The sequence below is a fragment of the Aethalodelphis obliquidens genome, unplaced genomic scaffold (assembly GCF_003676395.1).
Source record: "Aethalodelphis obliquidens isolate GAN/ISIS:26980383/991018 unplaced genomic scaffold, ASM367639v1 scaffold26, whole genome shotgun sequence".
In the NCBI taxonomy this organism is placed as follows: domain Eukaryota; kingdom Metazoa; phylum Chordata; class Mammalia; order Artiodactyla; family Delphinidae; genus Aethalodelphis; species Aethalodelphis obliquidens.
Genome location: NW_020837970.1, coordinates 24,018,719 through 24,035,372, shown reverse-complemented (window position 1 = coordinate 24,035,372; position 16,654 = coordinate 24,018,719). Strand labels below are relative to the sequence as shown.

Sequence of the window (16,654 nt, the reverse complement as noted above, 5' to 3'; positions counted from 1 at the left end):
AAAAACTCCATTCCTGGGAATCTATCTAAAGTAATCCAAAAGAAGAAAAAGGAGGAACACCATATACATAGAAATGTTTGTTCATTCACTTGGCAAATATTTATTAAGAGCCTGACTTAGGCCAACGCAGTGGTCAACACTAGGGGTACAGAACTGGGTGAGACCTGGTCAATTTTCGGCTCTCAGACCCTCCCAGTGAGCAAACGTTTCCTTTATACCAGCAACAGACAGTTAGAAACATGTTCACAATTACAAACAAAACACAAAATGCATAGGTATACATTTAAGAAATCTGTATGCATTATAGAAACAAAAAAAATCCAGCCAAAATTCTAAGAAGTTCTTCAAAGCATGGCAATGAAATTATAAAATTCATCTGAAGTTTAACCTTTGAGAATTCTGAAAAAGTAAATGAGGCATGAGGCTTTGCCCTACCAAATAAGTAAGCATATTATAAAGCCACAATAATTAAACCAGCACTCTACTACCAGAGGATCAAAATACAGGGCTAAATAGATATAAAATACTTATGTGGCATTTCAAATCAAATCAGTGGGAAAACTATTAATTATTAAACAATGACATTAGGACAACTGGCTAAAAATTTGGAAAGAAATAAAAGTATTATGAATTACGACCTAGGTGTGAAACCTAGGTCACAATATAAAAGAAAATAAATTCAAAATTGATTCAAGATTTGAATGCAAGATAAAAACCATTTAAATTAGTAGAAGATGCCTATGTAAATTAAAATTAAGTTTCTGTCTCTTTCTGCATCTTGTAACAACAGTTGCGTAGATTTCTGCCAAATTTTAAAGGTACACAAGGGATGATCTGACTTTACATCCAACCGTCAGCATAGCAGCACTTCACACGGAAGGTCTGTGCAGAGATCTCCTGAACAGTTCACACTGAAGTACAATCAACGGCCACGACGAATGCCCTGTGACAACAAATGCCCTGTGCGTCCTGACTCTGTGGACAAGGAAAACCAACGCTCTTTCAGGACTGAGCCCCAGATTGAAGGCTCGAAGGGCAGATCTTCAGACTGCAAGCCACAGAGCTGCTTCTCACACGGGCAACTCTAGGGGGCTGACTCCAGGCTGAGGAGGGGCAGGGAGGCATTGATTTTCACTGCATTGATTATTTACCCTAGCAACACGGAAAAAAGTCGCCACTGTAACATTTCTATTCTCTTGGAATGTAAAAGCCTGTCTAAACCCAAAAAGAAAGACAGCAGAGAAAAACATCTGGATGTGTGTCCAAAACCACCATACAAAATTAAAAGGCAAACAGAAAAAGACCAAACAAATTCTAAGTCACTAAACATAGTGTGGAGTTCCATAGCTTTGCAGAGGCACCTCACTCTGCCAGCACTTAAGGAGCTCCTGTTTGCCTGGGAGCTCCCATTCAGCTTTAAAAAAATAAACAAAAACAAAACCCAACAACATATTTTAGACTTTTATTTCAATAATAATAATAACCCATGTTTGCTGTGGAAAATCTGAAAAATCCAGAAAAACAAAGAAGAAAATAAAATGAATATAACCACATCCCCAGTAATAACTTCAATCAGCACTTTGGAGTACATCCTTTCAGATACTTTTCTATCCATAAATACATGTAGCAATTTTCTTTACAAAGATGGAATAAAATTATATAGACTATTTCATAATGTATATGTGCATATTAGTAATAATATTAGATACCATTAAGTAAACAATTACTATGTGCCAGACATTGTGCTAAACACTTTATACACACTATCATTTAGAGCTCATAACAATCTCACAAGATAGTATCATCTACTTTCCCAAAGTATTACCTACTTGGACTCAGGAGCCTAACTGAGTTCAAATCCCAGCTCTGCCATTTGCTAGCTGTATTAGGCAAGTTACTTAATGTGTCTCGGACTTCTCATTGGCAAAATGTGAATAACAGGAACCTACTTCATGTGATGTTGTTATGAGGATTAAATGAGTTAATGTGTGTTAAGCTCAAAACAGTGCCTGCCACACTCATTAGGCGTCAACCTTCCATATTATCATGATCACCCAAGATCTCACAGCCAGTTGGCACATCAAAATTCAAACCTGGGTCTGTGTTCCTTGCTATCAATGGGAAGACGGAGAAGTGCACGTCCAAGACAAAATCCATCCCCTCAGCATGTCAGCAGGAATCAGAAGTTCCTCTATGGTCTTTCTCAGATACTGAAATGTTGATGACCCCAACCAACAGCCAAGTTCAATTTAAAGTGTATTGGCTTCATGAGCAAGGACAACTCCCACATCAGAGGCTGGCCTTTTTTTTTTTTTTTTTTTTGCGGTACGCGGGCCTCTCACTTTTGTGGCCTCTCCCGTCGCGGAGCACAGGCTCCGGACGCGCAGGCCCAGCGGCCATGGCTCATGGGCCCAGCCGCTCTGCGGCATGTGGGATCTTCCTGGACCGGGGCACGAACCCATGTCCCCTGCATCGGCAGGCGGACTCTCAACCACTGCACCACCAGGGAAGCCCGAGGCTGGTCTTTTTGACAGTACAGAAGTTCCTCAGGACATCGAAGGGGGCTCAGCACAGCTTCACTGGGAGGGAGAGAGTATGACCATCAATCGGCTATCAGGTGCTCCCACTGGATGCTCTGAGCCACAATTCTTCTCTAAAGACATTTCTTTAAAAATAGACTGCAGTGAGCAATAATAAGACCACACATAAACAAATGCAGAGGAGAGAGGAACCGTCCTCCAGCATAATAGGATCACCAGGTCTCCAAGTCCAAAGAATCCCTTTGTCAGTCTCTCAGATTCCTGCTCCCTGACACTGTCCTGGTTCATCAACCTCAGGCCTCTGCAAGAGCATCCTAACTGGTCTTGCTGTCCTCAGTCGCCCCTCCCCAAACCCCCTTCTTACACATAGCCACCTAAGCCATATTTATTCCATGCTTAAAACTCTCTGGTGGCTTCAAGTGCTGGGCAATTTGGCATGGTCACCTGGCCTACACTGCCCCACACTCCACAGGACCATAGCCTTTTGCCCACACAACAGGCACACAGAAGCCAGCTCAGCTTCAACGACCCCTCCTCCTACTGCACTAATTAAACCCATTTGCAAACGCCTACTCACCCCTCAAGACCCAGTTCAAACACCCCATCTATGAGGCCATCCGACGTCCCTTACAGAACCAATCATGCTATATGGTGATGACAGAGCACTTCAGTCACCCACTTAGGGTGTGAACTCTGGGCTCCTCCCCAAAGTGTCAGTGCCTACCATGTTTATAAGTCAGAAGAACAGAATAACCAACGGTCACGAGACAGCCACGAGAAGAGAACAGAGATGGGCTAAGTTTGCACACGTCATAGAAAGCAATTTAAACTGCATGCATAGTTTGACTCAGTCATATCTTAAAAGGATGCAATGCCTGCTCATAATGAAGGAATTTTCATTTCTTAAATCTAAAGAAGGATATCTGAGGGATTCCCTGGCAGTTCAGTGGTTAAGACTCGGTGCTTTCACTGCTGTAGCCTGGGTTCAATTCCTGGTCAGGGAACTAAGACACCACAAGCCCCAAGGCGTGGCCAAACAAAGAAAGAAAGAAGTATATCTGGATTTCCAAGGTAATTCTTCCATAAGCAATAAAAAGCACAGGAACATTGTAAACAGCCTGATAATACAAAACAAAACTCAGATGAAAAACAGACTACAACCCCATATCTGATAAATAACTTTAGGTTCCAAATATTCTTCTGAACATTTCAAAACCATGGGGCTGGAAACAATCTCACGGGATCTGGCCCAGTACCAATGAAAAGAAAAGTAATTTTTCCTTGGGAAAGTTTTGAAATCTTCTGTTTCAGCCCAGTGACTGATGCTGAGAAGGGAAATAATACTGGATCTCCTGGCTCCTGGGAAAATGGAGTGCAATTGTACAGACCTCCGTTCCTCTAACACGATAAGTTCTTATTTTTTTGTCTTTTTAAATGGCTACCCTGAAGTCAGCATTTGCACATAACTTATTTTGCAAAATAATTACATGAATTCTAATCTAAATCCTTTTCAAAGGCTGAGCAAGAACCCAGACCTCCCCCGCCACCACTTTCCCTGGACAGTTGGCAGTGGGGGGCAGCCTCTCCTCGGGAAGGTGCCCCACGTCTCACCCATTCTGGGAGGTAGCAGTCTGAGGAGTTTTGCCATCTCTGATACTCAAGCATCTTCTTTTAAAAACCAAACACCTTGAGAGATCAGCCACTCCTTAAACCCATCTCTAACAATTTAATGAAGATTACAGACTAGGAGAAGACTACAAACAGAACAAAGACAAGCAAATGCGTGTTCTAGAAAAGAGGACAATAAAGATAACTGGGCTTGTGAGGGGCCTGGCCTAGATGACAGATTTCACCAAGGCGAGGGCAAGGACAAAGACACTCTCTGGGCCTGCTCTTCCCTGCAGGAAGTGTGGAAGCCTGTCAAAACGCTTTCTGTTTCAGAGGGAAGGGGAGCACGCGGCCTCCGAGTGACCACAGGGCTACATTCCTATGGCTGCCTATCAGCTCTGCCATTGCACAATAAGAGAGTGCCAGGGTTTTATGAGCTCAGGATAAATAAAAACTCCTGCAGCAACAGCCAGCAGACTGGTGGAGAGCCCCACGCCATCTCTGTCTGCGATGGTTTCCACACACCATGCAACGCTGCAATGTTCTGGCTTGATGGTTTTTAACTTAAAAGTAGGACACAGGAATGACTGACTTAATATGAAGTTTTATGAACTGGGGTTTGGGAGGGGCAGATTCCCAGGCACCGCCCATCAGAGATTAGGAGGAACACGGGAGCCTGAACCAGAAATCTGCCTAACCTTTTAGTGAGTTTACAAGAGTGTTTGGGAAGCATGTTGATTTCTAACAGTCTTTTAAGATAGAGCTGGTACCTCCAGAAAGTGCCAGATGGTTCTCCTGTATCAATCGGTTACTCCCCCCTCTCTGGGTGAAAAGCTGGGGGCTCTAAAGTCCTTATCAGCTGTTTGGTGGTGGTAATCATTAAAACTCACCCTCCCAGAATCACCCTAAGGATGGCAAGCGAACACTATCGCCCTCCAGGAGCTTCCCTCTGAATGGCCCTGGAGGAACACTGAAATGTGGTGCTGTGCCAGTGACTGAGCGATCAGCTCAGGAGACAGAAACTTCAGCGCCATTGGGAGGAGGGAGTCACAGGCCCCAAACCATTGCTCTGGAGCACAGAAACTCAGAATGCAAAGAAGGTAGCAGACATAAACCACAGAGTGTCAACCTAAGGATAAATGGCTCACACTTCACTGGTCTCCACCCACGCAGTTTAGTTATTTCTAGTCTGCTTAGAAAACCATCCTCAAATAGGGCCAGTCTTTACTTCACAGTCAAAGAGAGCAGTAATTCATGATCCGGCGGAGAGTGGTGTTTCTCAAAGAGAGGACCATAAAGGCCTGCAGCAGAAGGGTCGGCACAATGGATAAAGATGCAGATTCCTGAGGTCCACCCTGGCCTACCAACCGAACCAGAGTCTCTAGGGGGGAACCCCACAACCTGCATGTTAACAGGATCCCAGGAGGCTCCTTCCCCACACCAATCTGAGAACCACAATTCTCAAGGAGATGCTTCCCTTTAAAGGACAGAAATGAAAGATAGCCTTATCATCATGTTACCTCTGGGATAGTATATGTGAGAGAGCTGTGTAAACTGTGAAGCTTAAAAAGCTGGTTCACTTCTTTTTTAAAATTTATTTATTTAATTTATTTATTTTTGGCTGCGTTGGGTCTCCGTTGCTGCGTGCGGGCTTTTCTCTAGTTGTGGCAAGCGGGGGCTACTCTTTGTTGTGGTACGCGGGCTTTTCATTGCGGTGGCTTCTCTTGTTGCAGAGCACAGGCTCTAGGCACATGGGCTTCAGCAGTTGTGGCTCACAGGCTCTAGAGCACAGGCTCAGTAGTTGTGGCGCACGGGCTTAGTTGCTCTGCGGCACACGGGATCTTCCAGGACCAGGGCTCGAACCCGTGTCCCCTGCATTGGCAGGCGGATTCTTAACCACTGCGCCACCAGGGAAGCCCCAAAACTGGTTCACTTCTGAAGCTAGAGGGCATGGCTTACAGAGCAGCAAGAGAAATCACACCAAGCGTCAGTTTTCCTCTGCACACCTCCAAAGAGAAGGCTCCTGAACAGGGATGTGCAGGTCTAGTCCTGCCAGGGAAACACCACTAATGTCTATAATCAATCAACCCCCACTGGAAGCTTATCATCTATACTGTTAATTTCCAATCTTCATGTGACTGGAACATCTTACATCTATGCTGCAGCACCGAAGAGGTAAATGTACAATTTCAGAATCTGTGTACAACAACTAAAAACAGAGTAAGCCTAATTTCCTACTAAGGGCGTAGAATGGCAAATAGCATCAAACTGCTGGGTTTAAAATGGCTAAATATCACTCAGGTGTCTGGGGGAGGTTTTAGTGCCAGAGCTGCTGCTAACTAGCTGTGGGACTCTGTTTCTCACTCTATCACACAAGGGGCAGGGCGGGCTCATCTGAGGGTCTCGTCAGTTCTGACTCAGGGATAATGACCCTTGGAACAAAAACACCAAATGACTTCCTCCACCTCACAGAGCCACTTGATGACAATGCCCTAATGAAACCCCAGAACAGGACAGCTCCGAGAGGCCAGAGGCAACACCTGACTCCCGCTAGATGTCCATCATGGCCTTGCCCAACCAAGACTGTTACGTGAATGGCTGGCTGGCTGCATCAAATTTCCAAGCACAGTCTCCCCTGGACATCACAGAGCTGGAAAGGGAAACGAAAACTGGGCTCGCTGCCTAGAAATAATTCCTATAATCCAAGATCAACATCTCTGATGACACTGGCCTGTCCGCCTCCAGTCCACCGCCAGGCCTGCCAGGCCTGCCATCCGACGCCCAGACAAGTTCTCACCTGAGGGCAGACCGCTCAAAGGACGTCTCCTCTTTCCAGGACGGCTGGCCCTGGAAAGGGCCTGAGAGGAGGCCAAAGGATCTCAGCTCCTGAATGCCCCCTTCTCCCCCAGATTCCAGTTTTCCCACACAATCCGTCAGAAGAAGTTAAGCACTGGCCAAGCATGCAAACTCATGAAAAGATGCTGATTCCCATCAGACTGGGAACACTTCTTGTTGATCCAAAAGGAACTAAACCTTTGAACAGCTATACAATTATACCAAAACCTAACCAACTCCCCAGCCCATTTCTCCAGGGAGCTCTTCTTGGTGATCAGTCACACAGATCTCCCCAATTCCACAATGCCCATAGAAATTATTGTACAAACCACAGATTTCTGGCCGTGGGTGATATCCAAATCAGTACTTTAGATTCAGGATTCCCTGCCTCCCTCTTTATTTACTATGGAAAGATGCCAGACCCCCCTCAGGATCAAAAAACTTGCAGACATTTGATATTTACTCCCAACTCTGAATACTACAGACAAAAATGGTTTCTCTCCGAAGTTTTTTCTCAAAGCTATCAGGTGCTAATCTATTTTTAAAGTCTTAACACTGTAGTTTCTGAAATGAATGGAAAACTTTCACTGCTGTATATGCAGAAAAAGCATAATGCTTACAACATGGTGGATGCGCAAAACTATTTGCTAAAGGAAGAAATGGACACTGCAAATCTCCTTCTGACCGTGAGACAAGGGCACACCACACACCCACCCCAAGAGGGCATGAGGGTATGAAGTATTCATTCGGCTACCCAGTATATACAGAGCATATAATCCGTGCCTGACACTCTGCTCAGCATTAAGGCTGAAGCGGTGAACCAGGGACAAAACTCTGCCCTCCGGGAGTTGGGCTCTAGTAGGACACGGCATCAGATGCTCAAACACCAGAACAGGACTAGACCCATTTTAGGGAGCACCACCACCCTGAATCTGTCCATTCGGGGTTTCCTGTGCGGCTTGGTGAGCTACTGTTCACTGCGTGATCATGACACCTGCAGCCTCTCCGGGGACCACCTCGGCCTCCCGCCCCTGAAGGCCTCGCACATCCACGCACCCGGCACATTCACTTCACCGAGTTCCCAGGAAGACTATTTAGCAGGACGCTGGTTAGAAGCATCACTACTTTCTAATTCACCATTCCATATTGCATTCACTCTGTGAAAGTGAACAAAATCCACTTAGGACTGGGCCTTCCAGGATGTAGCTAAACACCCACTCAAATGTCATTAAGACCCTACTACATAAATCTCTAAAAGAACTGAAAATTCCTAATCAAAACCCCTTCCACTCCACCAACCGGAGAGTCATTTCTACAATAACGGGGTTCTTTTCTTTCTTTGGAAGGAGGGTTATTATCTATATTTTGTTCTGCCCAGAGATGGGAAGGCTGATGATGGATGCAGGCACCTGAACAAGGAGAGCCGTCCACCCCTCAGAAGCCTCAGTGAAATGCGAGAGCTGTATTCACATCTCAACCCTGAATGCATGTGACCCCTCCCTCCATTTCTCAAGCAACAGTTTCCTCCAAAGGGGAAGGAAGCTGGTAACACGCATATGAGCAAAGCAAGTGGGACATGAGAGAAGTCAGGGAAGGTGGCCATGAGGAATGCTTTGGGAAAGGCAGTCCACCGAGAGGGGTGGGGCAGGCTGTAGCCACACAGCCCCCGAGCCAGCAACCCCTGCTCAGAAACAATGGTGCTTAAGAGGCAATGGACCATGAGATCTTCAACTCTGCATTTATCAACTTTAAAACCTGTTTTCCAGTGGGTAACATATTAATATTTCAACTCTTAAAACATAAGACAAGACAATTCTCCAACATAATTAGATGAAAATACTGGATATAACCCAACCATCAGTTTGGGAGGAAAAAAAAACGCCAACTATTTGTTAAGCCCTGCTGAAAATTCTTTGCTGATTCCTAGAACTCGGGCCCCAAGGCCCTCCCCTCCACCCCAGCTGCCATCGGGCATTCCTTGAGTCCCCTACACACCTAAGGGGCTCCGCTCCTGCCATTTCCTCTCCCTAGAACACTCTACTCCCCTCTCCATTTCTCCAGTCAACACCAATGTGCCCTTCATGCCTCAACTCAAATGTCATTTCCTCAGGAAGTCTTCCCTAGCCCTCCTCCTTCCAAACTAAATTAGGAACCCCTATTATACATGCGTCCCATCTCTTTCCTTTTAAACTTCACAGCACTGGTTGGTGTTGGTTTTGTTTTTATTAACATCTGTCTCTGGGCTACACAGAAAGCTCCCCAGGGACAGGAACTGTGTTCACCTTGTTCAGTCTATACCCCCAGTGCCTAAGCACACAGAATGGGTAAGTGACAGAATGAATGAGAAGTGTCCAGGCCTTTCTAAAACACCAGAGCCAGTGAACTACAGCCTGAGGGCCATATCCAGCCTACTGCCTACAAGCCAAGAAAGGTCTCTATGTTTTCAGATGGCTGAAAAAAAAAAAAACCCAAAAGAACAGTATTTTGTGGCGTGTGAAAATTACATGAAATTCAAATTCCAGAATCCATAAACAAAAATTATGGGAACACAGCTACACTCATTCTACAGTTGTTTCTGTACTATAACAGCAGAGCAGAGTAGTCACAGAGATGGCACTGATGGAAGACCTAAAATATTTACTACATGGCCTTTTACATAAAACATTCACCCACTGCTACAACAGTGCCCTCAGAGTCAAGACTGTGGGCATGAAATACAAGAGACCTGAAAATGAAGGACCGACGGTAATCCGTCTTTTGAACCCCTGATGCCTGTCATATTTACTGGGCATTCCTTGAATGGCAGGCACCTCCATGACATGTGGTGAGAATGTCATTTAATACATTTGAGAATTCTGGCTGATCACTTCTAAAGGGCTGGAGCTCACACCAAAACCAGCGCTTACTGGGTAATGACCTTCTACTCATTCGTTGAACAAACGTCTGCCTGGGCACCTACTTTGTGCAGGTGCGTTCTGGGAGGGCAAGGATGCAAACAGCAGTGCTTAGAGCCTCATGAGCAGGAAATAGTGTGGAGGTCACACTACCATGAGGCCTGTGTGACAGACAGTGGGAGACAGAAAGCCACTGCGACATCACACCTGTGAGACTATACCTGCCTTTAAGAAACTTACTCATTGGGAAGCCATGAAAAATCCATGGAAAGTCAGGTCTCGATAAAAGATTTAAATAACATTTCAAGACCCCTGAGCGGATGCCCCAGGGAAGAACAGCTTAGCAGAGCCATTTAGCCAAGAAGGCTGGTTCACCACATCTATTTTGTACTGCACACACTATGATTACCCAAGCTAGCAAATGTTTGTCATTAAGCTGAGAGCAGTTTCAACACCAGAGAATGTGCATCCTTCCCACAAAAGTGCGTTAAGAATAGGGATGCATGATTGTTCCGTTACATGCGACTCAGAAACCAACATACACGTCCATTTGTGCACCATATGCCTTCAAGAAAGGGAGGAGAGGGAGCGGAGTGCATCTGCTGACAGTCTGATGATGCTCCTTGCTCCAGGGACCGTGGAGATCTGGCAGAGCAGGGTCATTCAAGCTTTACCCCCAGTCAGTCACATGCTCTCTCTTCCCTAAGTGCCAGCTCACTCCAGAACGGTCTCCTATGCTTCAGATCCCAGGAAAGCTCAGTGAGAAGCCTCCAGCACCTCTACACACACACACACACACACACACACACACACACACACACACACACAGGAAGCATCAGTTTCTGTCTGTTGGAGCAGTTTCCAAATGTCTAGTAACAGGTACCATACATCCTGGTAAAGAATCGGTAGGTAAAAATGTTCCTGGTGCTTTCATTCTGCATGAAAAGGACAGAAATCAAATGCAGTAAGGGAAAAACCACTACATCTTATCTAATCCCAAACCACTGAAATCCAAAGCAAAAAAAAAAAAAAAAAAAAAAAGGGAGACTTGTCAAAACTGATAACAGAATTAGACACTTGGCATTTTGGACACTCACTGTTCCCAGAGTCTCTACTAGCCAAGAGCATCTGAGTCTATCTTCAAGATCTCAGACAAATCGCATCCCCTCTCCGGCCTCCATTCCCTCATCTGTAAAATAAGGTCCACATCCCTGAGTTTATGAATAGAAAAGCCTACCAAGAAATTCCAATATCAGCTTTCATTAAGACTCAAGCGGTAAAACATTTTGGAAAACTTCAACAAAACCACAGCTCCTCCAGAGAAGGCAGAAAGTCACTTTAAAATAAGAACCATATGATAATACAATAAGCAAATTGCTTATTTTTTTTTTCTTTTTAACCCGTCAAAAGAAATGGTATCTATAAAATTATATATAACTAGCTGAAGCTTGAGCAGGGTTTAATCCTCACTAGCCTACAATCCCCCTTAGAAATCAGGGTCTGCCCTACCGCTGAGCAGCCCTAAAGGGAAGCATTAAAGCTTATGGGAGTCAGTTCTTAGATCTGAAAGGTGAAAAGGAAGATAAATTGCTAATTTCCACTTTTACCACCATAAAATTTTTACGCCCACAATTCAGAAGGAATTACTGTACAATAAAATTCATCCTTTTTGGGGCTTCCCTGGTGGAGCAGTGGTTAAGAATCCGCCTGCCAATGCAGGGGACACGGGTTCCAGCCCTGGTCTGGGAAGATCCCACATACCACGGAGCAACTAAGCCTATGCGCCACAACTACTGAGCCTGCGCTCTAGAGCCCACAAGCCACGACTACTGAACCCACACACCACAACTACTGAAGCCCGTGCACCTAGAGCCCGTGCTCCGCGACAAGAGAAGCCACCACAATGTGAAGCCCGCGCACCGCAACAAAGAGTATCCCCCGCTCGCCGCAACTAGAGAAAGCCCCCACGCAACAACGAAGACACAGTGCAGCCAAAAATAAAATAAATAAAATAAATTTTTTAGAAATTAAAAAATTTAAATTAAAATTTTAAAAATCCTTCTTAAAACACACCCCTACTCTGAAACCTTACATTTTGACTGTTCCCTTCCTTTGAAAAGGCTTGCCTGTGTTTCCATTTCCATTGTTTTTATAAAGCAAACCCTTTGTCTCGGGCATGCTGTCTTATTCTGTGACTAATTCAACTTTACATACCAAAATATTCCATAGTCAGTAACCTACATGAAAATCAATTTCTTTTTTTTAAAGAAATATTCTGAACATACAAAAAGACAGACAGAATAATATAACAAACACCACCTAATGCTAGAAATAAAACACTGCAAAGACACTAGAACCCCCCTGAGCACCCATTCCCACTCACGTTCCCCTCTCTTCCCAAGTGGGAACCACCATCCTGAATCCAGGGCTCATCACGCCCACACAGCTCTCCCACTCCCCATGCAGCATATGTGTTTGCATGATCTTCTTAGTCTTTACATGAATGGTACCTCTGTATGCAATCAATCTGTAACTTTGTTTTTCTTTCTCAATTTTATGTTTATGAGAGTCATCCATGTTGACACCTAGAGCTCTCATTCCTTTATGTTCACGGCTGCATAATATTCCATTATATGAATGTACTACCTAATTGGCCAAAGACACCACTTGTTGTTTCATATGGCTGCCATGTAGTGCCTACTCTGTGCCAGCTATTTTCCAGAATTCTCAAAACTAACCAATGAGGAAGGTAAGATTCCCATTAGACTGAAGAGGAAACTGGGACAGAGAGGTGGTATAGTTTGCTCAACACCTGTGAGTGGCAGATTCAGGCCACAAGTTCAAGTCAATCCAAGTCTAAAGCCACACTCCTGACACTGCATCTTGCAGCCCCACTTAGGTAGATACCTCCATCATTCAAAAAATTTTAATGAAAAAACCTGATGGAAGGCTCCAAAGTCATTTGAGAAAATCTGAAACAGGATGCTCTATTTTCTGTTTTAACAAACAATTCCACAGGAAATTCAGCTGTACACAGGGACAGTCCATATATACAGTGAGGACAAGCCTTTCTTTGGCAAAAGTCCCTGTGTACTTGCTCAGATCACTCCCAAGTTTACACCAATGCTTTCTAAGTAAGCCTGAGTTGAACTGCAACTCTGCTTGGCTTCCTTTGGAGAAAAAGGCTGTCTGCACCCACTTAAAGAAGGGATGGAAGAGCCTAAAAGAACACAGTAATCAGACTCTGCCTGAAACAGCAGGAACTGAGCTGACAAAGCTCTAAAAACGACCTGGGGAGCAGCTCCAACTGTTGCTGGCTTCGGAGATCCTGGGAACAGCCCTGTGCTCACAAGGCCAAGGGCGTCAGGCTCAGCCCACTCTGCTCTCCACTTGGCGAGCTTTGCAGAGTTTTCATACAGCCCAGCCCAGCCCTGCTGCTCTGGAGAAAGCCCAGCTTGTAATACGGAAGAGAAGCGAGAGAGAGGAGTGAGGGTGGAGGCTCACAGGAACCAGGCAGGGAAGGAGGCTGGGAGAGAGACCCAACTCCAGGCCAGGGCCCAGACGCCCAGGTGCTGGAAGCAGGAGGGCCCCTAGGAGATAATGGGATGCCCCAAGGACAGGGAAGGCTTCTCAGCACCAGAATCAGGACTTCTGACTCTAGTCTCATGCTTCTACACACTGTGTAGAAAAAAGATTACGGAAGCCTCAAATGGGCAAGGCAGAACTGGTTGAAGCAAACGTTTCCCTCCTCTCCCAGCCAAAATACGGAGCAAGCAAACAGTCTCTGCTACTTACTGTCTGTGTGACCTTAGCTGGAGTGTCTCTGCCCACTGTGGAGGAGACTGCAGTGGATTATCTTTTAAGGGCCCTGCCAACTCTGACTCTCTCGGTCTATAGCCCTGAATGCAGTAACACTTAGGAGAGGTCAGAGTATATTTCTTATAATTCCAACACCCTCACGAAGTAGATACTACTGCTATCCCCATTTTACAGAAGAGGCAGCTGAAGAGGGTAATAACTTACCCAAGGGCGGGAAGCCTGCAGTAATGAATGCCTGGGAGGGTTACACAGGACATCCACAGGACAGGGGTGGGGAGGGGAAGGGAGGTGGACAGAGAAGGGCCCGAGGCAAGGCACAGAGGGAGATAACGGCTCAAAGGACTGAGTAGCCCCCAGCCACTCTGGCCTAAACCCAGGTAAAGGGCTTGAGATGGGGACGGGGACAGAGTCTGAGGAAGAAGTGGGTAAAGAAAGACAGAAGGGCTTTAGAGAAAGGAGGGTATGCAAAAAGTTAGATGGTCAGAGGAGCTAGGCTGAGCTGGGCATCGGGGGCAGCCCCAGAGGCTAGGCAGGGGGAGCAGGGGAAGGGCGTGTGGGCGGGCTCCCGGGAGGCGGGTGCGGGGCTGCGGGGCGCGCTGTCCCACCTTGAGCACCGTGACGGCTCCCGCGCTGTGCACCTGGAAGTGAGCGGGCGTCTCCGCGCCGGGCTCGGCCGCCTCGTCGGGGCCCGTGTAGCTGAAGCAGGCGTCCGCGATGTCCAGGTGGCCGAGGGGCTGCGCGTCCTGCGGGTTCTTGAAATAGTAGAGGTAGCAGCGGCGCGCGTCGAACACGAACCAGCGGCTGCGGTAGCCACGCAGCGGGCCCTTGCCCGACAGCTTCTGCAGGTAGCCGCACAGCCGCGCTGGCTCCCGCCCCGGCCCTGCCCCAGGCTCCGCCGCGGCCCCCGGGGCCGCGCCCTCGCCAGTGCTACCGTCCTCCGCCCGGGCCCCGGGGCCCAGCATCGCCAGCCCACGCTCCAACCGCCAGCGCCGCGGCCCCCAGCGCCTCGGCGCCGCAGCTGAGCCCCCTCCCTTCAACCCCGCCGCTCCGCACGGCTGGCGGGCGCGCAAAGCAGCCTGGGACTTGTAGTCCCGCCCCCTCCCTCCCCCGCCCGCCCCCAGGAGCGCCTGCCCGCACCCGGGGCGGTCCCGCAGGCGCCCCAGAGGCTGGTGCGGAAGAGTCACCCCTGGCCTCTGTTCCTTTGTGTAACCTGGGGCTCAAAACCTCGCGCTGCCGGGCTGAAACATTGTTCTATTTCTTTATGGGAGTGTGGGTACTTGGAACACGCATTTCTCAAAATTCATCAGGGGTCCCCTTAAAACTGTACATTTCACTCTATGTAAATTATACCTCACTAAAAAACTTTATTTTTAAATCTTTGCCCTGCCAGATTCACAGGCTAGTATTACAAAAATGAGAGAGCCTATTGCTTGGCTCAGCCTATTGCTGAGTGGGTGCTCAGTAAATGTTTATAGAATGCGTGAATGAAAGCCAAAGCACTTCCCACCTCTCCAGACCTCAGTTCGTTCACCGATTTCAACAAATATTTACTGAACGCCTTGTATGTGCCAGGTACAGTTCCAGACACTGGAGGACACAGCAGTGAACAAGCCAATCATTTCCCTGCCCTCATGGAGATAATAGTCTAGTAAGGGAGAGAGATAATACAAACTACATAAAGAAGACAGATAAATATATAGTGTGTTGTATACACGCTGTGATGAAATTTTAAAAAGGACTACCACTTAAATAGCATGTATTACTTACCAGTGCTTTGTATATTAACTCATTTGAATTCTCACAATAACTTCAAGAGGCAAGTGCCATTGTTTCGCAATTAAGCAAAGTAAGAGGATGGCGGGATGTAGGGCAGGAGTGGCAGGCTACGTTCCAGAGGGTCAGGGAGGCCCCTCTGAGGAGGTGGCATGGAGCAGAGACCTGGATGATGTGAGGGAATGAGCCGTGGAAAGATGCGGGGGAAAAGCAAATACAAAAGTTCACTTTACTTGAAGAAAAAAGGAAGGTCATAGCTACGTTTGTGAAAGGGCCAAATCAAAACAATATCTCATCTTCGTTTTGCATGTTTTTACACAGACACACTAACAGACGCAGGTGGAAAATCGAGCTTTCTGAAATGGACATGGATACCAAATTAGACTGCTTACTTGGAGACAGGTAGCAAGAGTGAGCTTACCCCGCCAGCCAACCAGCTACGGGCTCTATGTTAGCTGCCACATGACCACCCCTTTCCCCAGGGTCCGTCAAGAATCTGACTGGCTGGCCACAGCAAGGACACCTCTACCTTAGTGCCCTTTGGTTCTCTTTGAATGCAGACTGATGGAATTTGTCTCCTAGCTCTGCCACTAACCAGAGGTGTGACTTTGGGCAATTTATTTTACCTCTCTGAGCCTCAGTCTCTTCATCTATAAAATGGGGACAATATAAGTAGCTACTTCATACCATTGTTCTTGTAAGGATTACAAGATCATGTAAAAGTGCTTACATAGTAAGCACTCAGTATATCAATTATTATTATTATACAGTTAGCATTGATGTTCTTTGAAATCAGCAGGTTCGGAGAGGGGGCTCTAGCAGCCCCAACACATGGGAGGCCAGAGAATGCACTGCAGAGATGGGATGGGCCACCCTCAGGAGTGAGGGAACCATGTTTAATTGGGGCCTTGCCATGGGCAAGAGGGGCTGTGATTAGTTGGCTTATGGGGAAGGCAGCCAGGGTGGGAGGTGACCGGGAAATCCTATGGAAAGGGGAAGAGCTGGGAGAACTGAGACTGCAGTACACAGCTACACACAGGAGGTATACAGGAGGCCACAGGGCGGGAGTGGGGTACAGCCCACCTCCGCCCTTAGCTCTGTCAGTGAGTTGTGCAAAAGTAGGGGTGACCAGAGACTGTCGACTGAGAGGACAGAACTAAACCCTGTGGGGTATCTGGTAGAGGC

General features: G+C 46.8%; 1 protein-coding gene across 4 annotated transcripts in view; it reads right to left on the bottom strand.

Annotated features, from left to right (window-relative positions):
* The window catches only part of TBC1D2B (TBC1 domain family member 2B), an 87,265-nt gene extending 72,553 nt beyond the window's left edge, over positions 1 to 14,712 (bottom strand). Inside the window, exon 1 of one of the 4 annotated variants that reach the window (XM_027123746.1) lies at positions 14,302 to 14,712. In XM_027123746.1, coding sequence (XP_026979547.1) covers positions 14,302 to 14,658 — 357 coding nt within the window. In that variant the 5' untranslated portion in view covers positions 14,659 to 14,712. The remainder of the gene's footprint in view (positions 1 to 14,301) is intronic. The other 3 variants (XM_027123743.1, XM_027123742.1, XM_027123745.1) reach the window with 3 other exon arrangements.
* Positions 14,713 to 16,654: the final 1,942 nt, after the last annotated feature.